The 18,151-nt window shown below is 31.0% G+C and overlaps 1 protein-coding gene across 1 annotated transcript in view; it reads left to right on the top strand.

Moving 5' to 3' along the window:
- Positions 1-18,151, top strand: part of LOC145268229 (sorting nexin-5-like) — a 58,275-nt gene that overhangs the window by 17,389 nt on the left and 22,735 nt on the right. Inside the window, exons 3-6 of the mRNA XM_080123546.1 lie at positions 8,686-8,784; positions 10,955-11,085; positions 12,831-12,906; positions 14,028-14,111. Of these exons, the coding sequence (XP_079979672.1) occupies positions 8,686-8,784; positions 10,955-11,085; positions 12,831-12,906; positions 14,028-14,111 (390 nt within the window). The remainder of the gene's footprint in view (positions 1-8,685; positions 8,785-10,954; positions 11,086-12,830; positions 12,907-14,027; positions 14,112-18,151) is intronic.

The following is an 18,151-nucleotide window of genomic DNA, read 5'->3' as shown; positions in this document are numbered from 1 at the left end:
TTTTAGATACAAGTTCAACTTCTGGTAATTTTGAAAAAATTTATTTGTACATAAGATATTTAAGATTTTTAAAATATTTATTGCCATAACAAAAACTGATTCCTAAGATGCATCTATTCACTCTGCACGTTTAGTGATGGAAAGACTTTCTCAGACTTTAACATGACAAAATGACAATTAGTGTTACCAGATCAGGCTGTCTAAAGATACTGGCTTTCTGAATTAAATACACCATGTTATTGTTTTTTTCTTTTCCCGTTGTAAAACTCATTCATGTTCTGCAAAGTAAAAAACAAAAACAACAATGTTCATGCAATTCTGAATTTTTGAGATGAGATATAAATGCTTGTGCTATATTGATTAATCGGACTATTATTCTCATCTTTGGTGTTATTAGCACAATGTTTCGGTCGCTGCAACCTGCAACCTTCTTTGGGTGTTGAAAACGTGCTTTTTCTCTACTAAGGAAAAGGGGATTGACTCTACATTACAAGATCTCGAATTGTGGGTTTGAGGATGGGTCCGTAGATCATAAAGACGGTTTAATCTTCAGAGGTTACTAAGGTATTTTTTAAAGGTTTTTCTATGACTCAATTGATCAAGTGGATGCATCATTATTAGATTTTAGTATCTGTTTCAATTTTTCTTACATCCATTTTGTAGAATCAGTAAATTTGTTGTCTTTAAAATTTTCAATTTGTTTGTTTTGTTTTATGGCATATCAACCCTTTTCAGATTATTTAATGCTAAATCCAGTAGTTTTAAAAAAAAGTTTTTATTTAAGTTCTTTATATCTTCAAATATTTATTCATCGTGTTTGATTTGATTGTTTTGTAGAAAAACTGTTTTTGATGATTATATTTTGCAAAGGGAAAAGAAAAAAAAACATAATAGCAATGTTTAGTACATTTTAGGTTAGGAAGTCAGTATTTTCAAACAGCTTATCTGGTAGCGCTCGATGCTTTAATAACAGGCAGGACAAAGTGGACCTGGGAGCAATACTAATTCAGGGGTAACTTCACGTTACTGCTTGTAAATTTAATTTTTTAGAAACTTCCTTTATTTGGAGTAAGCTTACTCCACGGTAGCAGGTAATCAAACATTATCACGATGTAATCATTGTTGTTTCGGCATAATTAAACATCATCACTGGGGCAGTGTTATTAAAGATGAATTCCAATTATTCAACTTGAATGGTTGAGTCTTAAATTTTCTACGTATTTATCTGTTACTATAGATTGATTATTTCTGTAATCCCAGGGAGGAAAGTGATGAAAGACATGTAATATGACTGTTAAAGACCAGCTTAGATCTGATGACCTCTGAGGAAGATTAAAGCTGGACAGTTTGTATGCCAAACAGGAAACTGATGGCATGGGCATATTGAAGAATGAATCCGTTTGTGGGTCAGTAGATGTAGCATAGTTGAGGTAGCAAGTTGAGGCCATGGAAAACATGAGTCGAAGCGATAAGAAAAAACTTGAGAGAAAGAGAGATAAATAAAGACCTAACCAGAGCTGGACAAATTTGGAAGTCAGTTTCTAAAAGCCATAGAATATGTGCCTAAAAAAATATTTTAAATCGAATATGATGATTAAAGTTAAATCTAGTTTAATTGTACTTTGAGAACAATTTTATTTTCTTTACACATTGATGTGGAAATATTCTGAAAATTTTGCTCTTTTTTATATATGTTATATGTCTTCCATATATGAAACTGCTACCATTAAGTTATTATTAATCCTCATATAAAATGACTGCAGAAATTCCTCTCTGGAACAAAGTATCGTAGGTTTGCAACAACAGATGCCATATACAAATTCAATACATCTAGACTAATAGCCACTATCTTATGTAACTTGCAAACACGATTACAGGCACAGTCAGACATGAAATTAAAATACTACATTGCATCCTATGAGCAACACCATCACAATCATAACATCTACAGAGGAAGTTCATATTTTTCTCTCTAAATATTTAGTCCTACCACTGTTCCCAGTTGTCACTAGGATGATTTCTACATTTTCCACAGATTCTGTGATTTCACCAATCATAACTAGCTATCACTTACATAGACCTAACATAATGTTTCCAATTTCTGATTCATAAATAATAAAGGATCCCTTGCCAAAAGCTATCCATTCTGATTGGCTGAGCTATGAAAATTCTCATAATTCAGAATCCAATTCTTTTCTTTATAAACAAACGGTTACTAAAATTACAATATGGCATCATTAAGAAACATATTACTACACACAGCATCAAGTTCATTTAATGCTTAGGTTGTTACAGTCGTGTGTGTTTGTGTATGCATACAATACATTACACTTAGTTGCTTTGTACCTGTAGAACTGCTGTTCCCTATTATTCTGTTTGTGAAGGGGTTACTCTTCCCCTCCCCTCTCTCTTTCTCACTGCGCGTCGCTAATGGTTCTTATTATAGTTTGTGCATACATGTGTTTGTGTGCCTGTGTCCAGTCTAAAAAAAATAACACTTTTGTTAAAACAGTTACAAAAAAAAAATAAAAGTAAATAGACATTGCATAACTTTTCTTGAGAAAATTAAATAAAATTATATTCAGTAAATTTACAGTACATTTTCATTTTTTTTTTATTGTATTTCTATTTGTTTGGAAATTTGTCTGCGTCTATCACGTCGCTCGGCTTCATTTAATGATTGCTAGTTGAGCCCGACCCATAACTGACGGAAAATCCTGATTATCCAGGTCAAACTCTGCAAGAGTAGTTTTCAAAACTAATTCCTTTTTTTTTTTTAAACTTCTCCTACAACATTTACAAATTCCTTTCTCCTTTCTTTATTCCTTCTGAATTATCATTGGTCTTCCACTAAATTTGTTGGTATATTCTATAAACAGTTTTCTTTTCATTTTTTCCCATCGATTTATTATTTACTAGCGGGGGTACCCGGCGTTGCCCGAGTGTTTGTTTCCGGGACGGGGGGGGGGTTTAAAAAATGTTATGGTAGGTAAGTAGGAAGGATCAAACCCGGAGTCATGAGTAAAAGTAGGAAAATAAAGTGTGAAAAAAAAAAAAACATCTGCAACGTTAACAGTTCGGCCACCAAGAAAAGTCCATTCCAGTTGTTTAGGAAAAAAAAAAAAAACGACTACGGTAGGTCGGCGCGAACGTGAAAATATAATGTGAATTGTCCAGCACGCTAACCACTACGCCACAGAGCACTGCAGCTTAGTTTAGTGATTTTAAATAACTTCACATGAAAGAACTACGAAGCCAAACCGGTGTTCTCTTCTCAACTGTTTCTTGTGAACGATCCCCAAACGGTGTTAAGTGGTGGCAGGGGGAGGAGGAATTTATTAGAGAGAAAATATTTTACCACTTCCATTGATCTTAACCGATTTTGGCCGTGACTTCTCAGCAGAAAAAGTATAGAAATCTAAGATTATCGAGGAATTTGAGAAATAATAAGCCTATAACACACCTCAGATATTGTTCTGCCGTTTGTGCATATTATTTGCATGAAATATCTTGATTTTTAATCCTATTAATGTCAAAATCAGACGGGGGGAAAAAATGAGTTCATTTTATTTATATAGAGATAAAACACTATACTTTCATACAAAGAACTCAACTAGATTTTTTAATTTATGAGATTTTACAGTCTGTGCTCACATGTCCATAGTAAAATTAAACCCTCATGTTTTTCTCTCTGTCAACCTAAGGAAGAATGGACAGTGAATCTGCATTGAATTACTTCAACTGATATACCATTTTAATTTAAGATATTGCACTTATCAGTTCACTAGGCGTTTGCAATAATCATTAACAAGTCTCCAAAAATTGTGTATCCACAAGTATTGAGAACATAAACATTGTCTTTGTTTTTCATTGAAACAAACAGAGCGACAGCAATGTGTGGCCAGGTACAGCTAGTGTAATATAAATGTGGAAAGGTTGAAAGCTTCAGTTGGAGTAGAGAAGTAATCACTTGAAGCATGTTTATATTTTGATAGCATAGAAATTTTTTATGCTCAATGTTTCACACTTATGAGTAAAGGCTGGCTTGTTCATTTTCTGGAAAGTCTGGACCTCTTTAGTGATGTTTAATATGGTTTTCATTCAACAGCTGATCTATGAACTGTTGTAACTGAATAGATTTGTTGCTTTGGATATAATTCAGGCAAGTTCAAGGTCATTGCACTTGACATTTCAAAGGTGTTCAACAGTGTGGCATCCTGCTCTTCTACATAAACTTTGAGGTTGTGGCATTGATGGTAAAGTTCTTGATATTGTTAGGTCTTTCCTTTCTGATCGAAGCTTGTAACTCTTCATTTTCTTTTTCTATCAATGCCAATATTCTCCAGGGCTCTATTCTAGATCTAACATTGTTACTTCCTTATATAAATGATCCTCCAGAGAATATTATTCAGAAAGTTACCATTTATGCTGATGAGATCACTCTCTATTCTGGTATTGTTTCTCCTCCATCTTTCTCTGACTAGTTGAAATATGCAGTTGATCTAGAAGTTGATTTGGGTTTTATTATGGATTGGAGCATGAAATGGCTTGTTTTGTTTAATCCTGTTAAGATTCAGCTATTGTCTTTCAATCATAGGCATGTCGCTTTTCATCCTGAGATTCTTATGGATGGCTCTGCTCGCGATTAGAAATTGATTCTAAAACTTCTTTCTCATCAAATATTTCTTGGAGTCCTATTAGTCTTTTCTCTTTTGATATTAAATCCATTGCTCTTTCTGCTTCTCATAAAATAGATTATCTCTATCGCTCTAAACACTTTCTCACACTCGAGACTATTCTCTATCTCTACAAATCTACTATCTGACCATGTATGGAGTATCGTTGTCATATGTGGGCTGGTGAATCTCTTTCCTGTTTGAAGGTTCTTAATTAATTGCAGAAACGTATCTATAATTTGATTGGCTCCACACTTTCTCCTTCACTGCAACCTAACTATTACAGACATGATGTTGCCTAATACTATTATGGCATGTATTCCTCAGAAATGTTTTATTTATTCCCTGCTTCCTTTGTTTCAGCTTGTTTGACTCATTGGTCTATAGATCTCCATCAATTTGCTGTTTTAATACCTCCTCATAATACAGCTTCCTATTCCAGTAGCTTCTTTCAAAGGACTGCAAAGTTATGGAACTCTCTTTCTGCTCACTGTTTTCCTTCTACTTTTAACCTTGGTCTTGAAAAGACCGAGGTCAATCGGCATCTCCTTTGTTTGCAGTAATCAGCTTTCGTTCTTGTTAACTTCTTACATCAAGTGGCTTCATGCCTTGTCTCAAGCGATTTTCATAAAAAATAATACTGAAAATTGATACAGAAATATCATATCCCCTTATAAATTGTATGTGGATACATGAAATAACATATATATATATATATATATAAAGGTAATTTTTGGTTCGTTCGTTATCAATAAAACCATATTTCTACATTACCAATTTAATTGAAATTTTCAGACACTTTCCTTAGAGTCAATGAATGTTTTTATGTTATTAAAATAAATTAATATATCAAATTATAAAAATATTAAATAAAATAAAAATATTTGAAAAAAAAAACATCCTCTATTTTTAAAATTTAAATTCATTTCCCATGCGTTTTGAGTTGAAACATAAAAGTCAAAGAACTTTAACAAAACCATCTTTGTCGTAAAAACAAAATTGGGAATGCATGTTTTTTAATTTTTTTTTTTTTAACAATTGTGTCTATATGAGAAAATATGAACTTTATTTAAACTATAAATTCTTTGGTGAAAGTTCAGTTTTTTTTTTTTTTTCAAAGAAAATTCACGGTACATATGCATTTTGGTAACAAACATGCTGAAATATCTTTTTTTATTTTTATTTGTTTTTTTTTTTTTTTCAGCCATTCTTACCATCAAGAGGGGAGGGTGTTTTGTAACTGTTCTGTGCTTCCAACTAATAATTTATTATTAAAAAAACAATTTATTATTTACAATTTATTATTAATTAATTTGGCCTTTTGGTCAAGATCAAAGTGTAGTATCTGTTCTTCAGATGCTGCACTTCTATTTCTTGTTCTCTTTCGGTGGAGGAGAAATCCTTCACAACTGAGACAATTTTTATTTTTGTACCTTCTCTCCACGTTAAAAAACGACCCTAGTGTCTAACTCTGCTCCGTGGGGAGGCATAGTAAATAGGTACAATTTATTATTAAAAAAAACAATTTATTATTTACAATTTATTATTAAAAAAAAAATCATATGGCAGATTTGTGCTTTCAGCTAACAATTTATTAAAAAACAAAAGGTAAATTTTCACATTAGGTCCACCTCCACAATTTTTAATATGGGTAGGTTGGGGGTGTTTATTCCAAAAGCCAATTTTTGACATGGGGAGAATGGTGGTATTTATTCCAAAAGCCGTTTTTAATATGGGGAGGTTAGGGGTGTTTATTCCGAAGGCCATTCTTAATATGGGGAGGTTGGGGTGTTTATTCATGGGCGCCAGTGAATTATAGTGCATAGTACAGGTTTTTATATCTCAAAAACTACTTGTCTCTGCAAATTTTAAATGAGACTTTCTTATTCAGCATAGTCGAAAACCGTTAAATGTAGTCATTTTAAAGAAAATTGTGGAGGTGGACCTAATGTAAAAAAATATGCCAAAAGAAAAAAAAGATATCGTGAAATTTAAATTTAACTTGGAAAAACTATTTTAAAATAGCGAGGTACCAAAAATAAAAATAGACCGAAAAATACACCCTTCGGGTTTGTACTTGCACAAAGATTTGAAAAAGTTATCAACAAAAACAAATATATAACAAGTAAATGTTTCCAAAGGCAAGATAAGTTACTTTTCTACCTAACTGGATAATTTTTACTGTTTTTATTGGGTTTGTATTACTGTACACATAGATTCGAAAAAGTTTTCAAAAAACAAATGTATAACAAATATTATCAAAGGCAAGATAAGTTACTTTTCTACCAAACTGGATAATTTTTTAGTGTTTTTATTTCATGTAAAATGTTTATTCAGCTCGAAAAACACAGCGTTTACCGCTATATTTGAAAATTACAAATGGCGGCAGACTGTTTAAACATGTTAAGTTTGGGAAAATGAGTTAAAACTAAAAAACTGTACAAATTACTGTTAAATAACCACCGAATATATGGCAGCCTATGTCACGGTAACATATATTGAGTGAGTTCTTAACAGTATTTTGTATAGGTTTTTAGTTTTAACTCATTTTCCTAAACTTAATGTGTTTAACACAGTCTGTCGCCATTTGTATTTTTCAAATATACTGATAAACAGTGCATGTTTTCAAACCAATTAAACATTTTACATTAAATAAAAGCACTATAATCTTTTTCAGTTAGGTAGAAAAGTAACTTTTGATAACATTTATTTGTTATATATTTATTTTTTGACAACTTTTTTGTATCTGTGTTTAGTAATACAAACCCTTTTTATTTAATGTAACATTTATTCGTCTTGAAAAACAGTGTTTATCGGTATATTTGAAAAATACAAATGGTAGCGGACACTGTTGATTACGTTAAGTTTGGGAAAGTGAGTTAAAACTAAAAAACTATACAAAAGGCTGTCAGAAACCCACCAAATATGACAGCCTATGTCACGGTAATATATATTCGGTGGTTTTCTGACACTGTTTTGTATAGTTTTTAACTTATTTTCCCAAACTTAACATATTCAACAGAGTCCACAACCATTTGTCTTTCTCAAATACATTGATAAATACTGTTTTTTGAGCTGATTAAACATTTTACATTAAATAAAAACACTAACAAATCATCCAATTAGGTAGAAATATAACTTACCTTCCATTTGCTTTCATTTATTTGTGTTCGGATAACTTTTTCAAATCTGTGTATTGTAACGCCCCTCCCACTCACCCAAATACTAATTAAAAACTCACATTTTTTAATACAAAAAATTAAAAAAAATAAAACTCGATTTAGCGTTTCCACATTTTAGCAATGTTCGGCTTAATCCACTGATTGTTGGTCGAGTCCAAGCCATGCTGGACGGAAACTCCTGAGGATCTGGATCCAATTCTGCAAGATTACCATTTTTTTTTTTACATTTTCACTTTTGGAGTGGATTGCTGTACTAAGAATATAAGAAACATGCATTTTCTCTTTTTATTAGACTTTTTCATTACACCAAATTGAGCCACAGCTAGTATATATATATATATATATATATATATATATATATATATATATATATATATACGAGCTGTGGCTCAATTTGGTATATATATATATATATATATATATATATATATATATATATATATATATATGCTATAAGATAGAAAAGTATTATTTTGTTATATATGTTCTCATCATATTCAGTTTATCACCCATTTTACATGCTAACATATGTTGTCCGGATTTTAAAATTTCACTTCCAAACTACTATATCTCTAGCTTGATCTTTATTTATCTCTCATCACCTCTACCAAGGTTTTCCTTGGCTTGATTAGGCTATCTACATGTTCTAACTTGTGCACTCTCCTCCATTCTTACAATGTGACCAAACCAACTCGGTTTCCTGTTTTATACAAATCTCTCTATATGATTACATAATAATTATATCAAAGTCCGACTTATATTCTTTAATAGTGAAATGTCTGTCTTGGAATTGCAATTTTATGAAAATGAATCTTATTTGTTTTCAGGTTGGTGATGGAACAACGAAAGTATTGGAAAGAATCTTTGAAGATTTCGAGTGGCTGCACCATTGTCTTATCACACAAAATAATGTTAATGGACTCATTGTAAGTGACCTTCTTTTTTTTTTTTTTTAAGTTCTTTATTTCCAAATACTTTGCATTATACCAAACCATCTTATTTCATATGGCAGACATGTTTTTTTATAGACTTGATATAAAATCAGGAAAAAAAACTACAAACACTTAACAGTTCCAAAACTGAAAAGCTACACAGATTGATAGATTCAAATTATTATTTTTTTGCTTTTAATAGCACTTATTTGTTGACCCCCCCTTTTTTTTTTACATTTAAATCAGCCTCTTTAGCATCATCATTAGAGTTGAAAATTGAGAAGGTTCAATTCTTGGTAGAGTTATACTAAAAACTCAAAAAATAGTACTTGATGCTCCCTTGCTAAAAACTAAACATTATGGGGTGAGAATCAAAAATAAGTATAGTGTTGCACTCCCCTGCATCACTGTAGTAGGTCATCCTCAACTAAATTGATCACTTTAGATTTTTTTTAATAACATTCAATTTTTGGGATTGATTGTATGGAAGGAGGTGTAAGTAAAGTGACATCAAATTAAGTAAATTTTGGGAAGTCTTTAACTCCTACCACTCAGCTTTGCTTAAGAATAAATGATGACCTCTGTTCATTCATACTCCAGACTCCAAATTCTTTATTAATATTTCTATTCTTATTTTTTATTTCTATAATCTTCAAATAACAAATGAAGTAAAACTACATCATTTTTTTACTAATGAGCCACCATTTATTAAGGTAAAAGCTACTCAAGGATACAGGTCAGTGATAGATTGTCAGTTGAATGATGATGAATGTTATGAGAGGATTAAAATTGGTGAATGGAATCAACAAAATTTACTTACTTTTGGTGGTAAAGTAAAATGTCTCCATTCCTTATGGATGTCAAGCAGGAATGCAAGCCATATGATATAATTGTGAACCTTTTGATCAAAATGAAATATACTTATCAAAGTACTTTAAGTGATATGCTTTAAGAATATACATTGTTAGAAGCAGTGTGTGTTGGGGGATTAGCACTATAACCCTAGGAGGCATTTGTTCACAAATGGACAATGAATTAAAAATTTATTATATGGACAATTTTTCTTGGTTCTTGCCCAGATTTCCCCTACATTAAAAATAAATGAAAATTTGTATGATGTACATGCTCGCAACAAAACAAAAATTTTTCCAAAAATCATGTAAATTGATCAAGTAGTTTTATTTTCATAAAGAAAATCATTTTTAAGCAAAAGTTGGAATTCATAGGCTTTAAAACATAACGTAATTCAAAACTACCAAGAGTTATATCCCTTTGTTTCTTGAGATATTTCAAAATGGTTGTAAGTTAGCCACTTCTTGGATGATCATAAAATTTCATTTTTTTTTTTTTATTTAAAAATAAAAGTAATAGAACAATTTACATAATTTTTGGAACATGATATTTGTTTCACAATGAGTATATATATCATACAGATTTTCCTTTATTTTTTGTGTAATATAGGGAGAATTCTAGACAAGAACCATTTGGCACTTCTATATTATAATAACGAGAAAATATAGAGTTTCAAATGAAACAAATGGTACTTATGTAATTATCAAGTCTCAAATAGTAACTTATCCAAAAATTATGAAAAACGATGAGGTAAAAAAAATAATTATTAATGAAAAAAGAAATTTGTAAAATAAAGCAAAATCGCTGTGACAATTACTAAAAAAAGAGATAAGTTGACAGGGGAGATAATTATGTTCTGTTGCTTATGTCACATAATGAACGTAATTCAAAATGTTGGACAAATTTCATCCCACATCTAAACTTTATCAAAACATAAACGGTTTTTCATGAATAATTATTTTCCTGCCTTATCGTTTTCCGTAATTTTGGAATATGTTACTATTTGCAACATGACAAATATGTAGGTACCATTTGTTTTACTTGAAACTCGATATTTTTTGTTATTATAATTGTGACAACAGAATATTCTTCTTGTTCTGTTGACTCTCAAGTATATATCCGACACAGTTAAACACAGTCAATCAACCGAGAACCACATCAATCAATATAAAAACATAAGATTTAATGGATATATACTCAAGAGTCAAAACAATGAAAAGAATATGCTGTTGTCACAGCCCTAATTATAATATAGAAGCACCAACCATTTTATTTCTTTTCATTTTTTTGTCTTTACTTTTTTACTGTGCAGATTCCTCCATTGCCTTTAAAAGCTGAAATTGATCCAAAAAGTGCAGAAAACAAATCGAGACGACAACTTGGAAATGGAACAAATGTTTTAGTGGCAGATGAATTCCATAAAGAATGCAGAAACCTAGAAAAGTGAGAAAACTTATGTTTCTTTTAATAGAACAAAAGTTTGATAGGTTTCTTTCTCCTCAGATAATACAATGTGATCTGTGACCCGTTGGGTCAACATTTTTAGATTAGTACACTGATTATTTGCATCGTTTATTTAGTTTTTATCCTTTTGTGTTGCTGTCACTACTACTACTACTACTACTACTCACTCTATTCTTCTCTCACCACTACTTGTTTGATTTGCCTTTCCTTCCGCCATCATTCGATCTGCAAGCAAGTTATTCAGATTGGCATAATCATTGGTTCTTGTTAGATCATTAAAATTGAGCAGTGTTGAGCCTGGTCAGTATCAGATGGATAACCATTTGGGGATACTAAGCACTGTATATCATCTTTCCTGATCACAAATATACATGCAACTGGAATATATGAATTTAATATTCCCTGGAAACTTCCTCTTTCAGTGGGAGCCAGATGCCAGTCCATGGCAGATACAACACCAGATATTACTTGAATTGTTTTCAAAATCATAATGGATTCATTCTTAAGATATGTCTATTCTCTTTCTCTCTCAAAATAATTTTCTTATAACTGGGGGTGTTTTACCAGATGCCAAACATTCACTCGCTAAATCAAAAATTCTAATTGAGTGATATTTTTAAGATTCTAACCGTCCCTTTAAGTGTAATTGTTTGAATTTCTCTTGCACTTGGTTCACCAGGTATATTTGCTAGGTAGTTTTTGAAATTCTTTTTCATAAGTCCAGTTGCTCCTATAATTACTGGAATAATTGAGACTTTCCTAAGATTCCAGTTTCTTTTCATGTCATACATAAGAACTTGGTATTTTGTTATCTTTTCTCTCTCATCTCTGTTTAATTCAGCCTCATTGAGGACACTAACTTCAAATAAATGTTATTTAAAACCAAAGTCTGACAGACCAACCAGATGAATGAAGCCTCTTTATAAAGATATGTGTAATAATTTAAAAAAAAAAAAAAAGCGAATTTATTATTAACTTGTATCCATTCAATCTGAATTTAGACTGTTTCAGACTTGAGTATGACTTGGCTACAAAAATCATGGATCGCAGTTATCTGCTTCTAGGTGGAATTCTGCTTTCTTTAATCTAGACACAAAAGCTCATTTCAACTTAAATTACTAAAGTCTCTGGATGTGAGATCTCTGCTTTTTTTTTTTAACTCTTGTTTACCTCAAACAAAGCATATTATATTGCAACTTGGACATAAGCGCCTACTATTTGGGACCAAATCTACAGGAATACTATGCAGGGAGTTGAGCAGCGAGATATGTTGATATTACACATGAACTTCTGCATGTCAGTACAGTAGGGGAACCGGGATAGAATTCCAAAGTTAAGCAGTTTGAGGGAGAAACTATTATACAGTGAAGGGGTAGGATTTTGCTGCTTGTTGGGTTAGTTGAGGATATGTACATCAAGGAGGCACAAGTGTTATAAATTCAGCAGAGCATTATCTTAAAGTACTTGTAAAATCAGCACAGAGATGAATCATTGTGGGGATGGGACAAAGGTTAAATCTTGGCCAATAGTGCAGGAATTATTAGATTTGGGCCTCTTTTTTGGATCCTGTCTGAGAGTGATAGACTAGTGATAGATGCATTAGCCCAGATGTGGCAATAATACTCCATGCACAGGTGAATAGTAGCTTTGTAGATATATAGTGTACTCTTAGGTGTGAGTAATTTTCTAAAATAATTTCATAAGTGCCATTTTTTTTTCTTTAGATATTTGCAGCTTGTTTTGGCTCATGAGGTATTTGGAACAGACCACAGTTTAATAAAGTTTCTTTCAGAATCTGAGGTAAGATAGCTTTGAAAGTTTTCTTTGCAATTGATGTTCTAATAAATGACATGTTAAAATGTAAGTTCTTGTAGATGTTATAATCGAATTTCAATCACGGGATCATATCATTGAATTTTTAAATTTTCTTTTATGCTGTGATCAAACTATTTTATGATTAATAACAAAAAAAAAAGTAGAGAGAGAGAGAAAACTCTCAAATAAGATGAATTTAAATCTTAAAACTTATAGAATTTTTGTTGTTGTTATACTGACAACAGCACTCACCATGTTCAATTTAATGTCTGTTTAACATGTTGGCATGTGTTGGACAGCTTTTAGAAATTAACTTCCAAACTAGCTGGTCCTGGATATGACCTTAAACTATATCCGATGGTGAGGCCCCAGCTGGCGGGCGTTTGGGGAGTGTGGAGCCATCCTTTAATTGCCATTGCTCCCAGGTCCACTCTGACCGGGAGTAGTAGTACCTGTTAGGGTCCCAACTATGGGTTAACTAGAAACCAACTTGAAAAAAAAATTTATTCTATTAAAAATTTTCTTCAAATCACTGGATTCGGCATTAAATAACCTGAAAAGGGTTGATATGCCATAAAACAACCAACCAAACTAGCTTATCTCTGGCCAGGTCTTTATTTAAACTAGATAATCTATATTGCAGCAGATTTTCTTTGGAAGTTATTTCCTTAGTTAAGGCAAAAATTTTATGGGCTGGATGCCCTTTCTGACATCAACTCGGTGATATGATGAGGACCAGTGTACTTACAGAGATACAATTAAGGTTAAAAATTGCTTCACCTGACCTTACACTGATAAAAGCAATAGGATAAGCGAAAAATAATTATCTATTAATACTTACCACAAACCTGCTTGATTTAGAATGTGAAAATGGATCAATATAGTGAAATTTCAACTTACAATATCCTGGTTCTTGAGAAGGTGGGTATTAGAAAGCCAAATTACAACATAATATTATAAAAATAAAAACTCAAGGGCAGTGTCTAGTAGGCATTCAAGTTCTAAGTTAAACTTATAAAATGTATGTGCATGAAAGTATGTATGATTTTACAAATTAAATTTTTTTTTTTTAATACTTTGTTTATAAATTGTGATTTATCTTCTAGCCTCCAATACGTGCTAAAATTAGGAAAGGGCTGATTTACAAATTATCCTCTGCAGTTGATGAAGCTAGGAAAGGAAATCATAAGGTAAGAAATAACTTAACTTTCAATATCTACACAGAAATTATCAAGGCTGCTGTTGTATACTGATCCTCCCTCATCATCTGTCTTGTTTGAGTGGACTAACCATTCCACATTGTGAATATTGAACTCTCCATAGATGTGAATGTTAGCCGAAGGATGAGCAGACAGGATGCGGTCAGTTTTCTCAGATATACTCTTAAAAGTAGTAACTCCACTGTTGTGGGGATGATAGAGGGAAAATATAAATGCAGTGGTGTAAGCAAGTGCAACCCGGAAGCACATAAAGGGCAATTTAGAGTCTTCTCTGGAGATGTCCCTACCACATGGAAAGCCATCTTTAATATAGGCACTTATTCCATGCCCATGGCGAACTTGGGGATCATATTCGGATGTTAAATTAATATCCTTTAATTACGAACTCATCTAGAGAAATAATCGGTCCAATGCCAGTTTCACTTAGGAATAATAAGTATGGTTCAGTCTCCTGTAATTGGGTTTCAACCTCTGGAAGGTTGGAACATAGATCCCTGATGTTGAAGAAGGAGACATGGTAGTGGGGATCTACATTAGAAGTTGGAGTTCTGGGTTTAATCTTGTATTCTTTCTGGAGACTTTTCATGATGGAGTTTTGGGATTTGTGGAATAGGTTAACAGACTTGGTTAGAGTAGGGTAGATAGGAAAAGTAAGGGAGAAAAAGAAGCAAAGAAATATTTTTTTTGTAGACCATGATAAGGTAAAGCCGTAACAATTACCGACTAATATAGCATCAAGAAGCCCCACCAGAAGCTATTACATGGTCCAGAATCCATTCACCAAATGGTAATACAGCAGCCCCAGTACCTTGCACCTGCTGATAGTGGTTAATCCAAGGTTCAGGTCCTTGATTATCAGGTGACATGGTTACAAGGATAGAAATAAACAGAAAATTTCCAACATCTTAGGTGACTGCTCACAAAAAATTACTGCCGAAGTAGAATAAAGCTTTTGTCAGAAAAATCACTCATTCTAAACGAGAACTAAGGGACAAATTAGAAGTGAGAGTTACGGGAGCTGCTGACAATGCATCCACAATGCATTGTCTACTTTCCATTTAAAAAAAAAAATATAAGTCCAATTGACCTGTTTAGGGGAAAGTATGGTGATAGGTTCCCCTTTTGCTAACTGAAATAAAAAAAAGAATTCAATTGGCAAACTTTACATATGTAATTCGTGAGCAACTCAGCTGTTTTCCTAGAATCATTCTTGACTTGATTTGAATGGAAATTGTCTACCCCTTTTGCTAACATTCAATGCTAAACAGCTCTTTATTAGTATGAAAAATATACTAAAAAGAATGGCGTCTGCATTTTTTTTTTTTTTTTTTTTTTGCAAAAGAACGTGTGGGCAGGCATTGATTCAAAATTGGAGAATGCATTTATTTTGAGGAAAATAACTTATCAAGAACTCTACAATTGAACAGATTCACCAGCTATATGATAACGATATTTCATACATAGTCTGATAATAGATTTTTAGAGATAGAGAATAGCCTTAAGTGTGAGAGAGTGTTTAGAATGATATAGAGAATCTACTTTACAGGAAACAGAAAGAGCAATGGATCTAATATATGTACTCCAAGAAATCTAAGGATCTAATATATGTACTCTAATCCCCTGGACTCAAAACAGGCTAAATAAAAAAGATTAAAAAAGCCCAGAAAGTCCAATAAGAAGGGAAGAGATTACTAGACTAGCTGACAAAAAAAATCTACTCCTAAACTGGTTATGCAGTTGACCAGAAACAGGTGTTTTATTGTGACACTATCACTCAAGAAAGGCAAAGATGGTCCTCTAGTAAGGTGATTGTTGTTTGGGCAATGAAAAAAAAAAAAAAAAGAGCAGTAGAATCACTTTAAGACAAACTAAACTTGAAAAGGATCCCATCACTAGTATTCAATCCCCTGGACTAAAAACAGGCTAAATAAAAAAAAAATGTTTTTTTAATCCTCCTCAAGAGTCCAATAAGAAGGGAAGGGATTAACAGAGTAGCTGATAAAAAAAAAAATTAGCCCTAAACCGGATATGCAGTTGACCAGAAACAGGTGTTTTATTGTGACACTATCATTCTTCAACAAAGGCAAAGATAGTCTCCTTCCCAGGAAGTAATACACCAGCCAGATATTTTAAGATTTTTTTTTTGTCAGGAGTGAACAGAAACTATACATTATAGGGAGAGGAAATCAGCTCGTGATAATATCTACAAACCCACATATTAAACTAGAATGTGTCTTTTTTATTTGCTTTGTTTATTTAATAAACCTTATAATAAAAAATATATCTACAAACCTACATATTAAACTAGAATGTGTCTTTTTTATTTGCTTTGTTTATTTAATAAACCTTCTAATAAAAATATATCTACAAACCTACATGTATATTAAAGTAGTGCCTCTTTTTTATTTGCTTTGTTTATTTAATAAACCTTCTAATAAAAATATATCTACAAACCCACATATTAAACTAGAATGTGTCTTTTTTATTTGTTTTGTTTATTTAATAAACCTTATAATAAAAATATATCTACAAACCTACATGTATATTAAAGTAGTGTCTTTTTTATTTGCTTTGTTTATTTAATAAACCTTCTAATAAAAATATATCTACAAACCCACATATTAAACTAGAATGTGTCTTTTTTATTTGTTTTGTTTATTTAATAAACTTTATAATAAAAATATATCTACAAACCTACATGTATATTAAAGTAGTGTCTCTTTTTTATTTGCTTTATTTGTTTAATAAACCTTATAATAAAAATATATCTACAAACCCACATATTAAACTAGTGTCTTTTTTATTTGCTTTGTTTATTTAATAAACCTTCTAATAAAAATATATCTACAAACCCACATATTAAACTAGAATGTGTCTTTTTTATTTGTTTTGTTTATTTAATAAACCTTATAATAAAAATATATCTACAAACCTACATATTAATCTAGAATGTGTCTTTTTTATTTGTTTTGTTTATTTAATAAACCTTCTAATAAAAATATATCTACAAACCCACATATTAAACTAGTGTGTCTTTTTTATTTGCTTTGTTTATTTAATAAACCTTATAATAAAAATATATCTACAAACCTACATGTATATTAAAGTAGTGTCTCTTTTTTATTTGCTTTGTTTATTTAATAAACCTTCTAATAAAAATATATCTACAAACCCACATATTAAACTAGAATGTGTCTTTTTTATATGTTTTGTTTATTTAATAAACTTTATAATAAAAATATATCTACAAACCTACATGTATATTAAAGTAGTGTCTCTTTTTTATTTGCTTTATTTGTTTAATAAACCTTATAATAAAAATATATCTACAAACCCACATATTAAACTAGTGTCTTTTTTATTTGCTTTGTTTATTTAATAAACCTTATAATAAAAATATATCTACAAACCCACATATTAAACTAGAATGTGTCTTTTTTATTTGTTTTGTTTATTTAATAAACTTCATAATAAAAATATATCTACAAACCCACATATTAAACTAGTGTCTTTTTTATTTGCTTTGTTTATTTAATAAACCTTATAATAAAAATATATCTACAAACCCACATATTAAACTAGTGTCTTTTTTATTTGCTTTGTTTATTTAATAAACCTTATAATAAAAATATATCTACAAACCTACATGCATATTAAAGTAGAGTGTCTCTTTTTTATTTGCTTTGTTTATTTAATAAACCTTATAAAAAAAATATATCTACAAACCCACATATTAAACTAGTGTCTTTTTTATTTGCTTTGTTTATTTAATAAACTTTATAATAAAAATATATCTACAAACCCACATATTAAACTAGAATGTGTCTTTTTTATTTGTTTTGTTTATTTAATAAACTTTATAATAAAAATATATCTACAAACCCACATATTAAACTAGTATCTTTTTTATTTGCTTTGTTTATTTAATAAACCTTCTAATAAAAATATATCTACAAACCCACATATTAAACTGGTGTCTTTTTTATTTGCTTTGTTTATTTAATAAACCT

The sequence above is a fragment of the Euprymna scolopes genome, chromosome 43 (assembly GCF_053919585.1).
Source record: "Euprymna scolopes isolate OS-2025 chromosome 43, ASM5391958v1, whole genome shotgun sequence".
In the NCBI taxonomy this organism is placed as follows: domain Eukaryota; kingdom Metazoa; phylum Mollusca; class Cephalopoda; order Sepiida; family Sepiolidae; genus Euprymna; species Euprymna scolopes.
This window is presented reverse-complemented; position numbering and strand designations above follow the sequence as displayed.